At 36.4% G+C, this 19,558-nt stretch overlaps 1 protein-coding gene across 1 annotated transcript in view; it reads right to left on the minus strand.

Moving 5' to 3' along the window:
* Positions 1 to 1,136: 1,136 nt before the first annotated feature.
* Positions 1,137 to 19,558, minus strand: part of LOC107590549 (zinc finger protein AEBP2-like) — a 40,286-nt gene continuing 21,864 nt past the window's right edge. Inside the window, exon 7 of the mRNA XM_016279358.1 lies at positions 1,137 to 1,179. Within this exon, the coding sequence (XP_016134844.1) occupies positions 1,137 to 1,179 (43 nt within the window). The remainder of the gene's footprint in view (positions 1,180 to 19,558) is intronic.

The following is a 19,558-nucleotide window of genomic DNA, read 5'->3' on the forward strand; positions in this document are numbered from 1 at the left end:
TGAGACAAACACAATCTGGGGTTATGACATCAGAGCAGGCCACTGTTAGATCACACGTCACTGATTCGCCACATGTGCTCCCATCACAAGAACATCATGGGAAAACGACCAACAACTGCGGTGCGCTCAGTCTCCAAAGACTTCAAAAGCTTTAAAGGTGCATATCATGAAAATCTGACTTTTCCAGGTTTTAAGTGCTATAATCAGGTCCCCGGTGCATCTACCAACCAAGGAAACGTGAAAAAGATTAACCCAGTAACTTTGTTTTGGTAAGCCTTTTTCTGCAAGCGTCTGAGAAAACGAGCACGTCTGATTTTGCTCCCTTGGTGACGTGGCAAAGGGATCTCATTATAATATTACTGCCCTTTATTCTGTAAGTTTGCACCAACGGCGCCATTATTTTGATTTTGCAAGCGACAATGGTGTACCAGTTCTAATGTCATGGTGAAAGTTTGAGCAAAACATGCTAACTGTTCTGTCTTTGGCTGCACAGACTTCACAGACATAACTGACTGTTTTTGTAACTCGTGTGTTTTTAACTTAAACTTGTGTGTGAATTAGAACTTGATTTAGTACTCACATGCTGTGCCAGCCGCTTTGAAAACCGTATATGTGAAGTTTAAACTCATATGTTTTAAAGGGGTGGTTCACTGTTTTTTTCTAGGCTTGATTGTGTTTATGGGGTGCAGTCTAACATGTGTTAATGCAGACAGACAGATGACAGATAGATAGATGTAATGAAAAATAAAGAAAACAAAGGCACAACACAAATAAATATAAACAATAATAAAAATATAAATATACATAAAGGTACAAACAGGCACTTACACAAATAAATGAATGAAAAAAAACACAAATATAAGAAATATATAAAGTACTGACACTATTTACGTTTACATTTTTTTATGCTATTTTACTTTAATTTGAAATATATTTTAGCACAGCTGTAAAGCTGTATTAACCAATCAGCATCCAGGAGCAGAACAATTTGCTTTATAATCCACTGCAAATAACAGTGAAGATGTCATGAGGTCACAGGAAGTCTTTGGGGAATGAAAGGGCAACAGTGCAGATGGATTTGGCATTTTCTCAGATCTGATTGGAGGAACGGAATTAACACATCTTACCCATGGGGTTTAATGGGAGCCGCACTGAAAGGCCTCGTGGATGATGGGATTGCTGGGTGGAAGTGAGACAAAAACAATGGGAAAGGGTGAACAAAGCATCTCTAGCAGTGGTGTAGTGGTGCCTGGAGAAGTGGGTATACTCTTAATTTATGCCCCCATTTTTTTAAGCGGCCTAGCAACGGCCTGTGTTATAAACAGTGACATGTAAGTGTCAAGACTAGTCTTGCATATTTAGTTCACCCCAAAATGGGCCAATAGTATTTCCACATTTTCACTTTCTGTAACTTCTGCTACTTGACTTACTGGAGTAAGGATCATTATGAAATTAACATTAGCCACAAAAGGTGCAGATTTTGCAATAAATAATTAAAATGTAAAAAATTACATAGACTGCAGCAATTAACATTTAGTCAGAACCTCTAGTAGACAAGCTATTTTGTTTAGTTATCTGTAGGAGAATCATGATCTCCATTTGATACCAAAAAAATGTTTTAAATCGTGATCAATTTATCCAGAATTGTGCAGCTCTACTCCTATGTTTACAGTCTACCTGACTGTACCCATTCAGAAGCTAAAAAAACCCTTCAGGCTTCAGCAGCGTCCATTATAAAACACTTGTGCTTTTAAGCCAAATACGCACTGAAAAGAATCATTCTAGACCTGACTCTAAGCAATCTCTGATGAAACCGGTCGGGTTTTCTCTGAAGCTGTTTTGAACTTAGGCTACTGTTTGAAGGAATTCGTTTACTGGATCCTTGGACTGAAAAGTTTCCAGGAGTTTACCGGTTTAAAAAAATAAAATAAAATAAACTAAAAATCGCAAAAACATGCTTTTCCTTTTAAGGTATTGTTTTCATTATAATGTACTGATTCAAATTAGTAGTCAATAATTAAATATTATTTTATCACTCTTCGTGCCTCCTCTGACATGCACTCACGCCCCAGACCGACTCCGCTTGCATTCACATGATTTGTCGAGATGCAATTATCAATCAAATTTAAAGGGAAGCCGGTGCATCCTGACTTTACTGGGTATGGGAATATTGGCATTTATTGACATGTGATTTGATTAGCTAGTCATGGTGGACTGTCATGATTTTGGCTAATGCAGGACACTAATGAATAATGCACATCAGAGAGGATTTAGAAGTGGGTATACGCAAAGCCGACTGATAAAGAAGTGGGTATACCCTCCACTACACCACTGATCTCTAGCTTTAGTAGATGCTCTAGTACTATCACATGTGCATGAGTCATTTGTTGTGTTATGCTAATTCATCACATCAAGTGTGACATATCCCATTTGTTTGCACAAAACGAGTTATGCTACAGTTTGTGGCGGTTTAAGATGTTTTCTTAAACATCAGGATGACATTCACAGAAAATGAAAGGTGAACCTCACAAATCTAGTCAAAAACAGATACACTACTAGTCAATAACATTTACATGTTATAACACGTTATTGGGTATATATTGTCAATAACACAATAACATCAATATTAATTATAAACTTTATTAATTTATATTAATTAATATAAAGTTATTAATAAACAATAATATATATATATATATATATATGTATATATATATATATATATATAAATAATATTAATTTAACAAACAATTAAGCCTTTTAGACAGTTAATTTTTTTACATGGTAATTAAGTTATGAAAATTGTTAAAAACAGAATATTTCAATTTGAACATTTTATGTGTATATGCATGTATGTATATTTATGCAAATAAATGTTTTGCTATAATGCAAAAAGTAATATATTTGTATATATCATGATGTATAAATGTTTCACAATGTAAATTATTTTTTAAATCTTTTGTATAATTACCAAATAAATTAATAACTAAATTACAAATAAAAAATAATATATGTGGGAATTTAATGAAAACACATTTATAATACGTTTAAAAAATGCCCCACTAGACCAATCAGGACAGGTTTAGGAGTCACATGACCTGACTGAAGTCAGCACAGAGGTGAATGAGTCAATGAGAGGCTCGTTATTCAGTAATCTACACTGAGAGCTTTTATAATGAACAGCTTTCAGTCGCGCAGCAGATCGGCCTGGAACCAACACTTGAACTGCTGCAGCTGCATGTGTTTCCCATTAACAGGAAAACTCGACACCTCCTGGAGTCAAAGTTCCCTCTCCAAGCCGCATCTCAACGAGCCGTTTACAACGAGTTCTGCTGAATATAAGCGGGAAAGCCCAGGAGATATTATAGTTTAAGTGATGCGCATTTGAATTTATTTATCTGATGAGTACATTAATATCATCAATCTGCAGTCGCCGCAAAATCCTGACCGGCATTCCGCCGGCATCCAAACACTTACTTCACACATTCTTCGGATTGCAGCCGTAATGTTTCTCAGACCAAATAATGGTGGAATAACTGCCTTGATAACCAATCGTCTCCTGAGCCCCCACGGTTACAGCATTAATAAATCAATAAAGAAGCCTTCAGAAGCCTTGTGTTGCAGACAAGCAGAAACGCAGCAGTGGGCTCAGGGAGTCTGGATAAATGAGCCGTTCTGACAAGACGCTGCATTGCTCTTGAAGCACTGGGCTGGAATTACAGCCTCAATATTCTTGAACTTTATTAATGACTTAAAGCATTTTTTTCCCGTTCCCAGAACTTCCAAAAACAAATGTGACCCGAACGATGAGTTCTGATTTTAATAATGGTTTTATTTCTGCTTTGACATGTCAACTACATGACTGCTAAACTACAATTAAAATCAAACTTTTACTTTTAAGTTTAAGCCACATATTTCTCACCTGTGAATTTGTAATTATCCAAACATTACACATATTTAATATTAGTCGACCATATTATCTGTAAAAATGTAGGTCAAACTAATAACCTAGAAATACTGATTGTGCATTTTAATGTGTTTGAAAGACACTTTCCAAAGACACATTAATATAGGGTTAAATAACCCATCATTAAAATATAAAATAATGTGTTCATCGGTATTTGATGCAGTGTTGAAATGTTGAGAAAACGCTTCTTAAAACTGAAATGATTTTTGTAAATCCAGTGTTCAAATGATGGGTGGCCTCTCAGTTTTCTGTATTATTATTATCACCTGGAATGTCCACAAAACTGGAAGACTTTTTTAGGATGGAAAATTTAAAAGATGAAACAAGAAATGGGGCGAACCAATACATTATGACCAATGTATTGCTATTGTTTGAATAATACGCAGTCATGTAATCAATACAAAAGTAACTGTAGTCTGATTACAAGTATTTTAAAATGTAATCTAATTACACATACTTAATTTGTGGATCTGATTATGTAATCTAGATTACATGTAATCAGTTACTACCCAGCACTGGGTCTGGGTTACCCAGCGAACAGGGACATTCTGGCAGGGTTCTCTTGAAGTTATGAAGGAACGTTCTTCCAGTAACATTAATAGAATGTTCGTTCAAATCGGATTCACGAAAATTTCTTAAGATTTTTAATTTTTTTCATTTCTTAAATTCAAAGTAGCTCAAAGTAGTCTCAAGATAAGAGCAATCTGTTTGATTCATTTGTGCGCAGTCTTTTTGCGCTCTCCATATGTCTGCGCTGCTACAGTAAATACGTCCCGTATATGGCTGCGTTCATATGCACTGAATACTTCCAAAGATTGTGTTGTATTTATAGGCTAAAATTAAAAACAAGCTCCCAATCTGACTGGTTTTTGTAGAGTCGTAACTGAATTTTTAATTCAGCAAAAAGTCGTATCACACATAATCATGACCGATCATTGTTTACATTATCAGTCATTGGTGTCACAGCAGAAAACTGGTGCACATTGCTATTAATAGTCCTGCTATCTATTATATGTAGCTAGTGTTGTTGTAATGCCTGAAATGATTTTTGTAAATCCAGTGTTCAAATGATGGGTGGCCTCTCAGTTTTCTGTATTATTATTATCACCTGGAATGTCCACAAAACTGGAAGACTTTTTTAGGATGGAAAATTTAAAAGATGAAACAAGAAATGGGGCGAACCAATACATTATGACCAATGTATTGCTATTGTTTGAATAATACGCAGTCATGTAATCAATACAAAAGTAACTGTAGTCTGATTACAAGTATTTTAAAATGTAATCTAATTACACATACTTAATTTGTGGATCTGATTATGTAATCTAGATTACATGTAATCAGTTACTACCCAGCACTGGGTCTGGGTTACCCAGCGAACAGGGACATTCTGGCAGGGTTCTCTTGAAGTTATGAAGGAACGTTCTTCCAGTAACATTAATAGAATGTTCGTTCAAATCGGATTCACGAAAATTTCTTAAGATTTTTTATTTTTTTCATTTCTTAACAAATTCAAAGTAGCTCAAAGTAGTCTCAAGATAAGAGCAATCTGTTTGATTCATTTGTGCGCAGTCTTTTTGCGCTCTCCATATGTCTGCGCTGCTACAGTAAATACGTCCCGTATATGGCTGCGTTCATATGCACTGAATACTTCCAAAGATTGTGTTGTATTTATAGGCTAAAATTAAAAACAAGCTCCCAATCTGACTGGTTTTTGTAGAGTCGTAACTGAATTTTTAATTCAGCAAAAAGTCGTATCACACATAATCATGACCGATCATTGTTTACATTATCAGTCATTGGTGTCACAGCAGAAAACTGGTGCACATTGCTATTAATAGTCCTGCTATCTATTATATGTAGCTAGTGTTGTTGTAATGCCTAAATATAACAATTGATTTGAAATAACCCAATAAATTCATTAAATCATTCTTACTATTTGGGATTTAAGACGAGTCTTGGACTATCCTAACTTTAAGAAGTTATTTATGAAGATTTTTAAGAAGATTCTTTTCAAGAATTTGAATTCTTAACTTTTGTCTTAAGAACAATTTTAAGAAAAAAGATAAGAATATTCTTAAGAAGAATTTTTGGGAATACAAATATTCGTAACTTTTTTCTTATGTTAGAAAATTAGAAGAAAATGGCAGTTAAGAAGAAATTTCTTAAGAATGTTTCATGAATCCGGCGCATGGTCTTTAATAATATTCTCAAAACATTAGCACAAAAAAAAGTTATTTATCATTCAATGAATGTTTTTTCTTAAATGTTTTAGAAGGATGCTTTTTGAACTACTTTACTTGTTTTAGAACATTCAAAACTAATGTTTCTATAATGTTTGCTCAACATTCATATAATTAACAAAAACTTTTTAAAAACATGGACGTTTTGAATGCTCAGAGAACATGTTCATAACCTGATGGGAAAGTTAGCAAAACATTCCTGGAATACATTTTTGTCAGCTGGGTACACACTACAATTTATTACTTGGGTCTAGGGGTTTTTGAAGGAAGAAAAAAAAAAAGCTTAAGCTTCAGAATTAGCAATATTAATAGTGACTAAACAGCACTAAATATGCTAAACATTTTAATGCACACAGACAGATACATATGTGGCATTAAATAATACAAAAAGACTCATTATGCTACATCCAGAAACCAATTTAATGAGCTCTAGAAAGAGTTTTTTTTTCTATGCATGAGGTTTTGGTAATGCAATATTACTGAACTCTGCCGCTCTTGGCAAACACCTTCTTACAGGTGTTTGCCAAGAGCGGCAGAGTTCAGTAATATAATACAAAGTTCAGTAATACAAAGGCAGCCACCTTTTCCGATAACTCTAAAACATGTGGGATGCTAAGAACGAGAGGTTTACCCACTGCCAACCTCTGAGAGATTGATTGACTCGTTGTTTCCACACATGAATCCCTTGAAAAAGGCACAATCCAATATTCTCAACTGACCAACACTCTGCGGCTGGCGATGCGTGTCTCGCAATACGCTCGAAACGCCTTGAATTTCAACCCAAATCCTATAAAACCTGTTTCTTGTTTGGACTAAATGGAGCTAAGCCACATTTTCCATGTGTTTCCAGAACCTGGCTTTGGAAGAGGTTGACGCTGTTGTTTGATGTTTTTGTTGGGTTACACCGCAGCCAAGAGCTCTGCCGCTCACCGAAACTCTTTAACTTTACGGCAATTTCGCCGATATGTAGCAAATGAATGTGAAAAGTTGACCCAAGCTGACTTCTAGCTCGCGCTCAAATACAAGCCGTGTCATCTTAAATTAGACAAACCGGCAAAAACACAAATCCTTTTAAAGGAAAACAAAGCAGAGGTCGTATTTAAACCCGAGATGTTCTCCAAATGTGACCCCAGACCATTGCTTACAATCTCAAATCCCAACACAGACAGCTCCTACAAAACAAAAAGGTCGTCAAGAAGAAGCAATGCAGAGGGTTCGATATTTATAGCTTAACACCAAAGCCTGACAGACACTTTCAAACAGTGAGAAGCTTTGTCAACACTCTCGGGTTTTCGCTACGTTAGCATTTGCCCTTACTAACACAAAAATTTATGCCGGACTAAGTGTCTCATATCTGACAGTAGTCCAGGAGAGTTTGGATTGTGTTAGCATAATTGTGAAGGGCCTGAAAACATTTCATAGAGACATGGAAAACAAACTGACAGGAAGACGAACGAGGCCAAGATTCTCTCACACTCAGTTATTTGACTTGTTGTCTGGCTGGATGTCCAGCGTCTCTGCTCCATTACATGTCTGTCTGTCCCACTGGTACTTTGTGAGAAGAGCAATGTAAACAGTGTCTGTAAATGTTTTTTCTTCCCATCCCTTCCCATTTTGGACTTGGGAGTGGGGGAAGAAGAAAAGCCAAAGGAACAAGTATCCTTGGATGAGAGAGACATGGTTGGACAGCTTGCAGGGGTTATTTGATGATTAATGGACTGTGTGTGCAAATGTCCACCGCTGCCAGCGTCCTCTTTACACTGATCACTTCCACACAACAGCCGATAGCCTGCAGATCGGAGGATGTCACAGCCACTAATAAAAGGTAAAAGGTAAGAATGAAACAAGAGATTATGCTAGTGAGCAAATCATTCTTGCTCCCTGACTCATATTTTGTTCACCGAGGTCTCAAGATGAACGAACTGCATGAACTGGGACATCGGATTCATAAAGGAGGATCTGAACATGAGAGGGCATGACTGTCATGTGTCACTATCGTTCACAACAAGGAGAGAAAGAGAGCGGAAGAATTATGAATGTGTAAAATTGACTGATGACCACAGACAATTAAAGTGACATGAGGATGCCTTTAAAACTCAATCAATTGATTTAGACCATTATTATATTTTCTACAGCATGATGAAGTCAAACTGAGAGGTTGACAAGATGGAGGGGGAAAAACTGACAGATCAACTGTCATTATTTGTGGGGTAAACACCTACAGAATGATGCTAAAAACACTCTGGAGTCTTTTAGTAAAAAATGTTTCATCGTCGCTAACATACACCGCCATGTAACTGACTGGCATATTGCATATATCTATCTTGGCGTTTGGGGTGGAGGGTAGGGGTTTGCTCCACTCTAGCAGCTACTTATCCAGAGCAAATGTATATAATGCGCTCCTGATAAACACTCACGCTCCGAACGCGGCGTTTGGCAGATTAATTCACGCTACAGTGCCACAGTGACTCATCCAGATTTCTGCTGCTGTTGTCTTACCCGAGTAAGCACGTTTTGTTAGTCCACAAACCATGCCGGCTACACAACAAATGCTAATGAATTGCTTGGCAAATCGTTTTTCTTTTTATCCAGCTCATTTCCACCTGGGCCTGGTTATACAAAACAGCACATGTGCTAAAAGTGTAGCATGTAGGTTTCTGTCTTTGGTTCTAGTTCTTGTTTTTGCGGTTTTGTTGGTTTTTCAAGACATCTTAAGCATTTTATGCTGCATTCATGTCATTTTGGAGTGATTAGCACTTAGTGATTAGTGATTGGAGCACACACATATTTGAATGTGTTAATTGAAGAATCATGGTTGAAACGAATTAGTATTGGTCATAAACTCGAAATTGCCCAATTTTGCCATTTTGTTCTGACCAAAATCACTTTAATGTGGATTAAGTTGTAAACAAGCTCCAGGAAGACAAGCCCTTAACAGTGAGCACATAGCGTAGCACACTATTACTCGTCATACTTGGGGTCTGGTCTTGAATTTGGGTGCATTGTTTTCGAGTCCGAGAGGAAGTGAGGTACAAGAGAGAGGTGGACCCCATGTGGAAGCCATTTCCTTCGCCATTAGGTCTTTTGTGACAAAGAGAGATATAATTAATCAGTAAATAGCTCGGAGTAGATAACATGCCATCTTCATGTATATTCTGGGATGAAAACACTCTCTGGAAAATCTTAAGGTTAGGATTAGGGTTAGGATTAGGAATAAGGTTAAGGCATTGTTGGCTAACATGATGTTTCTGATATTTATCAGGTGCTATCTGTCACTCATAAACGTATGCGAAAAAATTACTTTTAAATCATTTGTTTTTTATAATAAATATATTTAACATACTTAAAATATTAATCATTTAAATATTTTAAATACTACTAATATTATTATTGTGAGTTTTTATATGAAATGTAAAAATAAATATTTTAAATACTATACACACACACACACACATATACAGTGGGTACGGAAAGTATTCAGACCCCCTTAAATTTTTCACTCTTTGTTATATTGCAGCCATTTGCTAAAATCATTTAAGTTGCTCATCACCTGTCCAATACAGTCCCAACAGTGAAGCATGGTGGTGGCAGCATCATGCTGTGGGGGTGTTTTTCAGCTGCAGGGACAGGACGACTGGTTGCAATTGAGGGAAAGATGAATGCGGCCAAGTATAGGGATATCCTGGACGAAAACCTTCTCGAGTGCTCAGGACCTCAGACTGGGCTGAAGGTTTACCTTCCAACAAGACAATGACCCTAAGCACACAGCTAAAATAATGAAGGAGTGGCTTCACAACAACTCTGTGACTGTTCTTGAATGGCCCAGCCAGAGCCCTGACTTAAACCCAATTGAGCATCTCTGGAGAGACCTAAAAATGGCTGTCCACCAATGTTTACCATCCAACCTGACAGAACTGGGGAGGATCTGCAAGGAGGAATGGCAGAGGATTCCCAAATCCAGGTGTGAAAAACTTGTTGCCTCTTTCCCAAAAAGACTCATGGCTGTATTAGATCCAAAGGGTGCTTCTACTAAATACTGAGCAAAGGGTCTGAATACTTAGGACCATGTGATATTTCAGTTTTTCTTTTTTAATAAATCTGCAAAAATGTCAACAATTCTGTGTTTTTCTGTCAATATGGGGTGCTGTGTGTACATTGAGGAAAAAAAATGTACTTAAATGATTTTAGCAAATGGCTGCAATATAACAAAGAGTGAAAAATTTAAGGGGGTCTGAATACTTTCCGTACCCACTGTATATAATTACATTTTTTTAAACAATAATAAAACTATTTCAATATTATTAGTATTATTAAATGTATTGTCATACATTTTTAGATTAATTTAAATAAAATGTTCTTTTGTCTTGAGGTTGATGAAAAATTCCATTATAAATAATTACACTACATAATATAAAATATATTTTTTTGTATTTAATAACGTTCACATTTTCAATAATAATAACAATACATTTTACATTAAATAAAATTTTCTTTGTCATGAAGTTTACAGGTTATATATATTGTATATAAAATATTATTATTACTATTGAGCACCTTACAGTTGGAAGATCTTGGACATTAAGGTTGCAATTAATGTTCAGTTAATGTTAAACCATAAAAGAAATGCCAACCCCGACATAATTATCTCTCAACATATATTAACATGCATTCATTTAGTTTTAAATGGCACAATGCAATTAATACTTAAACGTTAAATATTCTAAATATTAAAATATTACAGTAATTTGAATTAAAAAAGCCTTTTAAAAAATGTAAATGGCACTGGTTTCATAGAATGACCCATTTATAAGATCACTAGGGTCTTTTTTAGTGATTCTGACAGTACAGACAAAATTGTCCATCTTAAGGCACGCCAATCACAACAGTCGTCCACATTTCTGTTGCTCTGGCAAGCGCTGTACTCTTCCCACAAGCTAGCGATGTGATTGCAGGTCTAATTATTAGTGAAGCTCAGTTTCACAGAGGTTTGGGGCTCGGTGCAGTCGGTTTGCTCTAATGGATGAGAAAACTCTGCTCTCGCTGAGGGACCATGTGAGAAACATTTAGACGCATGACGTGAGAAGAGCCAATTCACAGCCAGCTCTGGTAATCTATCAATCTGTAGTCACCTTTAAAAAAGCCTTTTAAAAAATGTAAATGGCACTGGTTTCATAGAATGACCCATTTATAAGATCACTAGGGTCTTTTTAGTGATTCTGACAGTACAGACAAAATTGTCCATCTTAAGGCACGCCAATCACAACAGTCGTCCACATTTCTGTTGCTCTGGCAAGCGCTGTACTCTTCCCACAAGCTAGCGATGTGATTGCAGGTCTAATTATTAGTGAAGCTCAGTTTCACAGAGGTTTGGGGCTCGGTGCAGTCGGTTTGCTCTAATGGATGAGAAAACTCTGCTCTCGCTGAGGGACCATGTGAGAAACATTTAGACGCATGACGTGAGAAGAGCCAATTCACAGCCAGCTCTGGTAATCTATCAATCTGTAGTCACCTCCAAGTGCGAAGTCTTACACAATGGGCTTTAATACGTAACAGCACTTCAGTGACAAAAAATTAGAGAGAGAAGGTGAAAGACGGAGAGAAAAGCAGAGATGTCGGACCACACAGAGCGCGACGTTGATATCCGATTGCATCTCTGCTGCCTACCGAAGCCTGAATCTTCTGAGGCTTTCCTCTGACCTGATTTCAGACGTGCAAAACACTGGCTCTCTGCTGGATGCGGTTTGTGTTGCAGACTGATGTTGAAGCAGCAATTAGAGCACCGCAAGGAAAATAGTTAGAGAGAAGTGTCGGTTAAAACCCTGGTGTCTGACCAAAAAGAACAAACTGCATGAGCCGTATCTCTAATATAAACCTAAAAGACAAGAAAACACAAGCTCAGAAAGATGCAGACAAAAGCGTGCATTTCATTTCTCTCAGCTTCAATCTGGATTACGTGAGAATCCTGCAGTTAAACAGTTATAAACTCCGAAAACATTTCACCTTTGAAAGCTGACCGTTCAAAACAAGCATCATATAATTTTAATAATTTATATACGATGAGGGGCCAAAAGTCTGAGGCCACAATGACTAAGTCTAATATCAACCAATACATAAAGATGTAAGATTTTGAACATTTTAAAATAATAATAATAAAAAATGATGACTTAAGTACTAAAAAATATTTAAGATTCTGCACTGTTTATTAGGGCTGTGACGATAACCGCATTACCGCGGTACTGAGATGCCAACCGTGGTGTTGAGGTCATAACTGTACTTTTTTTGCAGGAGGAAGCTAGAGGTCTGCATTGATTCAGTAACCGGCGGGACATGACCAGATTTCTTGCGCCATGGGATTAAATTCCTGAATAAAACACTGTAGCGGTCGGTAGGGATGGGTACCGAGAACTGGTATTTTTTTGGACCGGTACTTAATTGGGTCAATACCGGGGTACTGATAAGCTTCAGGACAAACGATACTGTTATCGATAGTTGCGTTGTTTTATCTCTGTATACTTCAATGTTAACGACGAATTAGTAGCTGCTGCTTGTAATTTTCCTTCACTGAACGATGTGGCCGAGGTTTGCTCGATGTGCGTGTGATATCTGTGCGCATGTGCAAACCCCTCAGAGGATCTCAGATGATGCCAACCATGAAACAACATACAGAACTACCACATTTTGCTATAAGTTTGATTGCATCATATAATAATAATGTTAACGACGAATTAGTAGCTGCTGCTTGTCATTTTCCTTCACTGAACGATGTGGCCGAGGTTTGCTCGATGTGCGTGTGATATCTGTGCGCATGTGCAAACCCCTCAGAGGATCTCAGATGATGCCAACCATGAAACAACATACAGAACTACCACATTTTGCTATAAGTTTGATTGCATCATATAATAATTGCTGTTGTGTTCATCGTCTGTTTGATTATGTCTTTAATTGATTTTTCCGTACATTTCTGCCATGTGTACATTAACTGACAGTCACCACTGATAAGCTACAACTAAATATCGAAACCTAATTTGAGGTACAGTTGCTTTGCAATGATTTGTATCGTGAAAAGTGCCATACAAATAAACTTGAATTGAATTGAATTGAATGTGCGGTGTGTTTGTGTGCAATCAGTCATCGCGGCAAGAGTGAAACGTTTGAAAGTGTGGGCTCACGTTACAAAACTAAGTGACACAGTGTCAGATTCAATATATGCAGTAGTGTAATAGTGAACGAAGGAGGTAACACTAGTAATAGAATGAAACATTTACTAACAAAACACAACATCTACCTCAAGCAATGTGCTGTATTAGACTATGTCTCCCGGCTCCAGCTCCAACCGAAACTCGCGAGACACATTCACATCCAATGTTTATTCGATAGAGTTACACTCACAAGACTCTGCACTTATTCACAGTCACAAAAGTACATTATGTCCACGTGCTTTAAAGCCTTGCCAGTTGCATTTTATTCTCATGCTGTTCTAACGTGCTAATTCAGAGCGCGTACACCTGAAGCGTCCGTACAAGGCCGGCTAAACAGCACCTGATTACTTAGTTATCATCTGATTGTGCTAATACTGTCAAAACACACAAGGTTTACATATAAAAACAGTTATCTCTAAAGTGAAAGTAAACAAGTTGAGTGAAAAACAGATGCGTGCAGCTCTTAAAGCGGCAGTACTAAACATGCTGCCGCTTGTCATTAAAGAGATAGTTCACCCAAAAATTTGAATTCTGTCATTATTTATTCAGTCATGTTGTACAACACATGTATTCATTTTTATTTATTTTTGTGCTGGACACAAAAGAAGTTATTTTGAAGAATGGGAAACTAGTTGCTGGTCCCCACTGACTTTAATAGAAAAAAAAGTATGAAAGTCACTGGGGACCAGCAACTGTTTAGTTTCCCACATTCTTCAAAATATTTTTTTATGTTCAACAGAAGAAAGAAACTCATTCAGGTTTAAAACAACTTGAGAGTGAGTAAATGATGACACAATTTCATTTTTGGGTGAACTATTCCTTTAATGTTAATAAAATCTTTAAAAAGCTCTTGACTGAAGTTGCTAAAGTTCAGCAGTAATAACTTTTTCAACAACTGTTCACTTCATATCTTTTTGCACCAAATAGTATCAATAACAGTATCGATAAGTACCGGTATCGATAAACAGTATCGGTATCGATAAAATGTAAACGATACCCATCCCTAGCTGTGTCAGTAAAGAGATAGTTCACCCAAAAATTTGAATTCTGTCATTATTTATTCAGTCATGTTGTACAACACATGTATTCATTTTTATTTATTTTTGTGCTGGACACAAAAGAAGTTATTTTGAAGAATGGGAAACTAGTTGCTGGTCCCCACTGACTTTAATAGAAAAAAAAGTATGAAAGTCACTGGGGACCAGCAACTGTTTAGTTTCCCACATTCTTCAAAATATTTTTTTATGTTCAACAGAAGAAAGAAACTCATTCAGGTTTAAAAGAAATTGAGAGTGAGTAAATGATGGTGAAACGTTTGAAAGTGTGGGCTCACGTTACAAAACTAAGTGACACAGTGTCAGATCCAATATATGCAGTAGTGTAATAGTGAACGAAGGAGGTAACACTAGTAATAGAATGAAACATTTACTAACAAAACACAACATCTACCTCAAGCAATGTGCTGTATTAGACTATGTCTCCCGGCTCCAGCTCCAACCGAAACTCGCGAGACACATTCACATCCAATGTTTATTCGATAGAGTTACACTCACGAGACTCTGCACTTATTCGCAGTCACAAAAGTACATTATGTCCACGTGCTTTAAAGCCTTGCCAGTTGCATTTTATTCTCATGCTGTTCTAACGTGCTTATTCAGAGCGCGTACACCTGAAGCGTCCGTACAAGGCCGGCTAAACAGCACCTGATTACTTAGTTATCATCTGATTGCGCTAATACTGTCAAAACACACAAGGTTTACATATAAAAACAGTTATCTCTAAAGTGAAAGTAAACAGTTGAGTGAAAAACAGATGCGTGCAGCTCTTAAAGCGGCAGTACTAAACATGCTGCCGCTTGTCATTAAAGAGATAGTTCACCCAAAAATTTGAATTCTGTCATTATTTATTCAGTCATGTTGTACAACACATGTATTCATTTTTATTTATTTTTGTGCTGGACACAAAAGAAGTTATTTTGAAGAATGGGAAACTAGTTGCTGGTCCCCACTGACTTTAATAGAAAAAAAAGTATGAAAGTCACTGGGGACCAGCAACTGTTTAGTTTCCCACATTCTTCAAAATATTTTTTTATGTTCAACAGAAGAAAGAAACTCATTCAGGTTTAAAACAACTTGAGAGTGAGTAAATGATGACACAATTTCATTTTTGGGTGAACTATTCCTTTAATGTTAATAAAATCTTTAAAAAGCTCTTGACTGAAGTTGCTAAAGTTCAGCAGTAATAACTTTTTCAACAACTGTTCACTTCATATCTTTTTGCACCAAATAGTATCAATAACAGTATCGATAAGTACCGGTATCGATAAACAGTATCGGTATCGATAAAATGTAAACGATACCCATCCCTAGCTGTCGGTAACTCTGGTGTAATTTGAACGGGAGCGGGTGGTCTAACAATATCCTGTTCCCTACGTCCTTTCAGAACAGCATATCTGCGCTTTACTCACTCGTATCGACCACTGGTACAGCCTGCACTCAGGACTGTTGCACGCGCTGCACGCACAGACCAGTGCTTTCTGCGTCATGTATTTTATTTGCGGGGTCTGTGAGCAGAGCAGGTCCTCAGAGAAGGCTGTACCGGCGGTGACTATACGGCCCTCAGACAGAACAGGCAGGTCGTCGATGTGTGACAGAGCAGAATAAGGATGGCAAAGCAAAGTGTGGATGCGCTGTCCTTCAACTTGGACTGGAAAATGGTCAGTTTACTGCAAAAAACCCACGTCAGGCAAGTCTGACTCGGGACATTTTTCTCAGGGATGTTAAATTGTTCGGTTAAAAAGTGATTTCATTTCGCAATGGCTACAAGCCAACGGTTTTGTTTATATTTTGCTTATAATTTTAAATGACAGATGTCGTATTTTTTTTCTTTCTCTGCGATACTTTTCCTACTGTGTTGACAGCAAAATGTTAAACGAATTTTGTATTTTGACAAGACGAAATAAAATAACAAATAGGCTACAATTTTTGTACTATATTTTTTTCCAAATGTGTTGACAGCAAAATGTAAAACTAATTTGATTCTGGACAAATACAATTTTTGTGCAGACTACATTTTTATTTGTTATCTCTCTCTTTCAGTAGTGGAAATTTAAGTGTGAGATTCTGGAAGCGAGATCTACATTGAGTGGGAACGGTCGGGTCAGGAAGAAAATTATTGTAAGCGAACAGCGGGTGAACAAAGAGTGAATATATATATTTAGCAGGAGCGGGTGGGTGCGGATGAGGAATATAACCTTGTACAGACTATAGGCTAGCCTGATGTTCCCTTTTTATGTTGCACTTTGAAAATCCCAAATCAGAAAAAAAGCCTCTTATGTTGCACTTTAAAAAAGGTTGTTATTATAAATGTAGTTTATGTATGTATTAATAGTTAAATAATATTATTCAAAGTTTTAACAAGTTACGTTTGGATGAGTGCGTTTATATCTACGGACTGTTACCTGAAAAACAATGTCTAAAGAAATAGGAATCGAAGTTTAGCACAACTCACCAGAACTAAGCAATGCTGGGGCATGTTGAGCTCTGCTTGTTCTTTCAGCAGCTTTCTCAGATTGTTATTCTTTTAATAATTTATTGTACAAAGACTATTTATTATTTATTTATTATTGTACAATTTATTGTACAAAGACAGGGTGCGATAAACTGCCAAACCTCGTGATTTTTGAAAAAATCCCATACCGTCACAGCCCTACTGTTTATAGGTCAGTAAACAAAAGCAGGCACATTTTAATAAAAATTTTGCATTGAAGCAAGGTGCATAATATAATATAACAAATATAATATAATAGTATTAAATTAGAAAAATATAAAAAAAAGAAATTTTTATTGCCGTCTATTTTAAAGCCAATTGTATACTGCATGAAAATAATTTATATTCATGAAATTATAATATAATTACATTAATGAATAAAACATGATAAAAATTATTTTAGATTCTGCACTATTTACAAAGTCAGTAGTCAAGTGCAAGTAAGAATATAATATAACATAATATGACAATGTATATTAATACAATTATAACAATTACATTAATAAATAAAGATTTACAAACAAAGTTGGTTTAATAAGAGATACTTAAGATTCTGCAGTTTACAAGGTCAGTAGTCAAGCGCAAGTAAATATGCATTTGAATTTTCCATTGAAGCAATATTGTTATGCTCATAATATAATATAATGGACCCCACTGCATATTGCAGTGTATGAAAATTTATATGAATAAAATGCTAATATAATTACATTAATGAAGTCTATTTCTCATGGGTTTATGATGTGCTGTGAGTCTCAGGAACTCAGTTTCGTCTAATGAGCTTCATGCTGGAGGCTTGTGAACTGATGTGAGATAGGCAGAAATTGAAAATTAATTGACAGAACAACTTCAACACAGCTGCCGCAGAGGATGGTGAAGATCATCTGTCACAGATCTGCATGGGTTAAAGGTCTTAAAACAGCAGTTTTGTAATCATAAGGCATAACACATGTTGCTTGATTAAAACTGCATTGGAGCCAGAATTAAAAAAAAGAGTGTAAGTTTGCATTTGAAGGAATGATTGTATTACAATTCCATGTTAACTACAGATACTGTACATCACTGCCATTAAAGTCACTCTAAAACCAGAAAGCTAAAGGGGTTAATCTGCTATAACAATGCTTGTTTGACTTATGAAATATTGCCTCAGCTCACAGCTAAATTACCTTCTTTTGTATTTCTTTATAGTTCTATAGCACTTTTCCAGACACACAGTTGGAAACTCCAACTTTCCGACTTGAATAGAATGCAGCATTAAGACTTAAAGAAACATGAATAGTTTGTATGTAAAAACACAAATCTGTTATTATTCCTAAGATTTTTCTTAAAAAAACAAAAGATATATTAATTAATAAATAAAAAGTAAATAATAATAATAATTCCTAATTTTTAACATTTTAATATAAGCCATAAATTACTGTAAAGAAATATTTAAGATATATAATATCATATAATAATTAGAAAAATGCAAAAAATAAAATACTGCTGGTCTGTTTTGGACCCCACTGTATATTTCAGTGTAAGAAAGCATACATTATACATATGGTTCATAAAATACATTAATAATAATAAATAACAAATTATCATTATATATAAATTAATCGACAATTATAATAAATAAAATTAAAATAAATGAACAAATATATTATCAAAAAAATATGTATAGAAGAAATAGCGTAGTACTTGCTTGAACAGTACAGACATTCACATAGACATCAAACGACCATCTCTCCATTTACTAAAATGCCAAAATGATTCCTATTTCAACAAAACTGCTAATGTGAGATCAGTTTGCTCCTACGCATTAGCCATATATCTTTCCTCCAAATGGATGTTATTAGTTTAGTTTGCAATGGCTTTTCTTTCACTTGATTGGCCTTGACTGGAGGAACTTGGTGTACTAATTACAAAACAGCAATAAATCTCCCCAATCTTTGGTGGCTTGCCATGTGCTCTAAATAAACAACGAATGTGAATCTACAACTCAATCTTTACAGCTCAACGGTCTGAGCGCAGAGCTGCCTCTGGGGTTTGTGGGAAAAGTGTGATGTCATCACGGCCGCCGTGGTCCTCCTGAGAGTCAGCCTCTCTTGTTCTAATTAGGGGAAGACAGCTATAATTTACCCGGTCCAGAAATGAGGCGGCCATGGGGTGTTTCAGCAACCTACAACTGCCATACAATGACGCAAATGCCCCGCTTTACCGTCACTCGATGATCACACCTTGTGTATCAGCTATAACAGCTGTTATCAACATCCAGCCTTTTCCCAATGGAATATATTTTTCTACAAAAGCCAAAGATGCCAAGAACGACAGAATCACTTCTTCATATGAGGGCCGACGCATTTGTTTTCAGGTTTGTGTGCAGGAGAAACGGAGCAAAACAGGCCCTGCTCGAGTTTTGTAAATCCCTCTGAGTTTTACACAACGTTCTTGGGTACAGACGGGAAGCTTCAGAACAACTCGCACACAAAGATTAGAAATGCATCCAAATGCATATCAGATTCAATCCAGCTGATAAGATGCAGGGCTGTATCTCCATCTGACTCACAGAGAGAGGTTCATAAATCGCAGCGGTGGCGCTTTCAGGGACAGAGGGAGGG

Source organism: Sinocyclocheilus grahami, unplaced genomic scaffold (genome assembly GCF_001515645.1).
Source record: "Sinocyclocheilus grahami isolate Dianchi unplaced genomic scaffold, SAMN03320097.WGS_v1.1 scaffold129.1, whole genome shotgun sequence".
Classification (NCBI taxonomy): domain Eukaryota; kingdom Metazoa; phylum Chordata; class Actinopteri; order Cypriniformes; family Cyprinidae; genus Sinocyclocheilus; species Sinocyclocheilus grahami.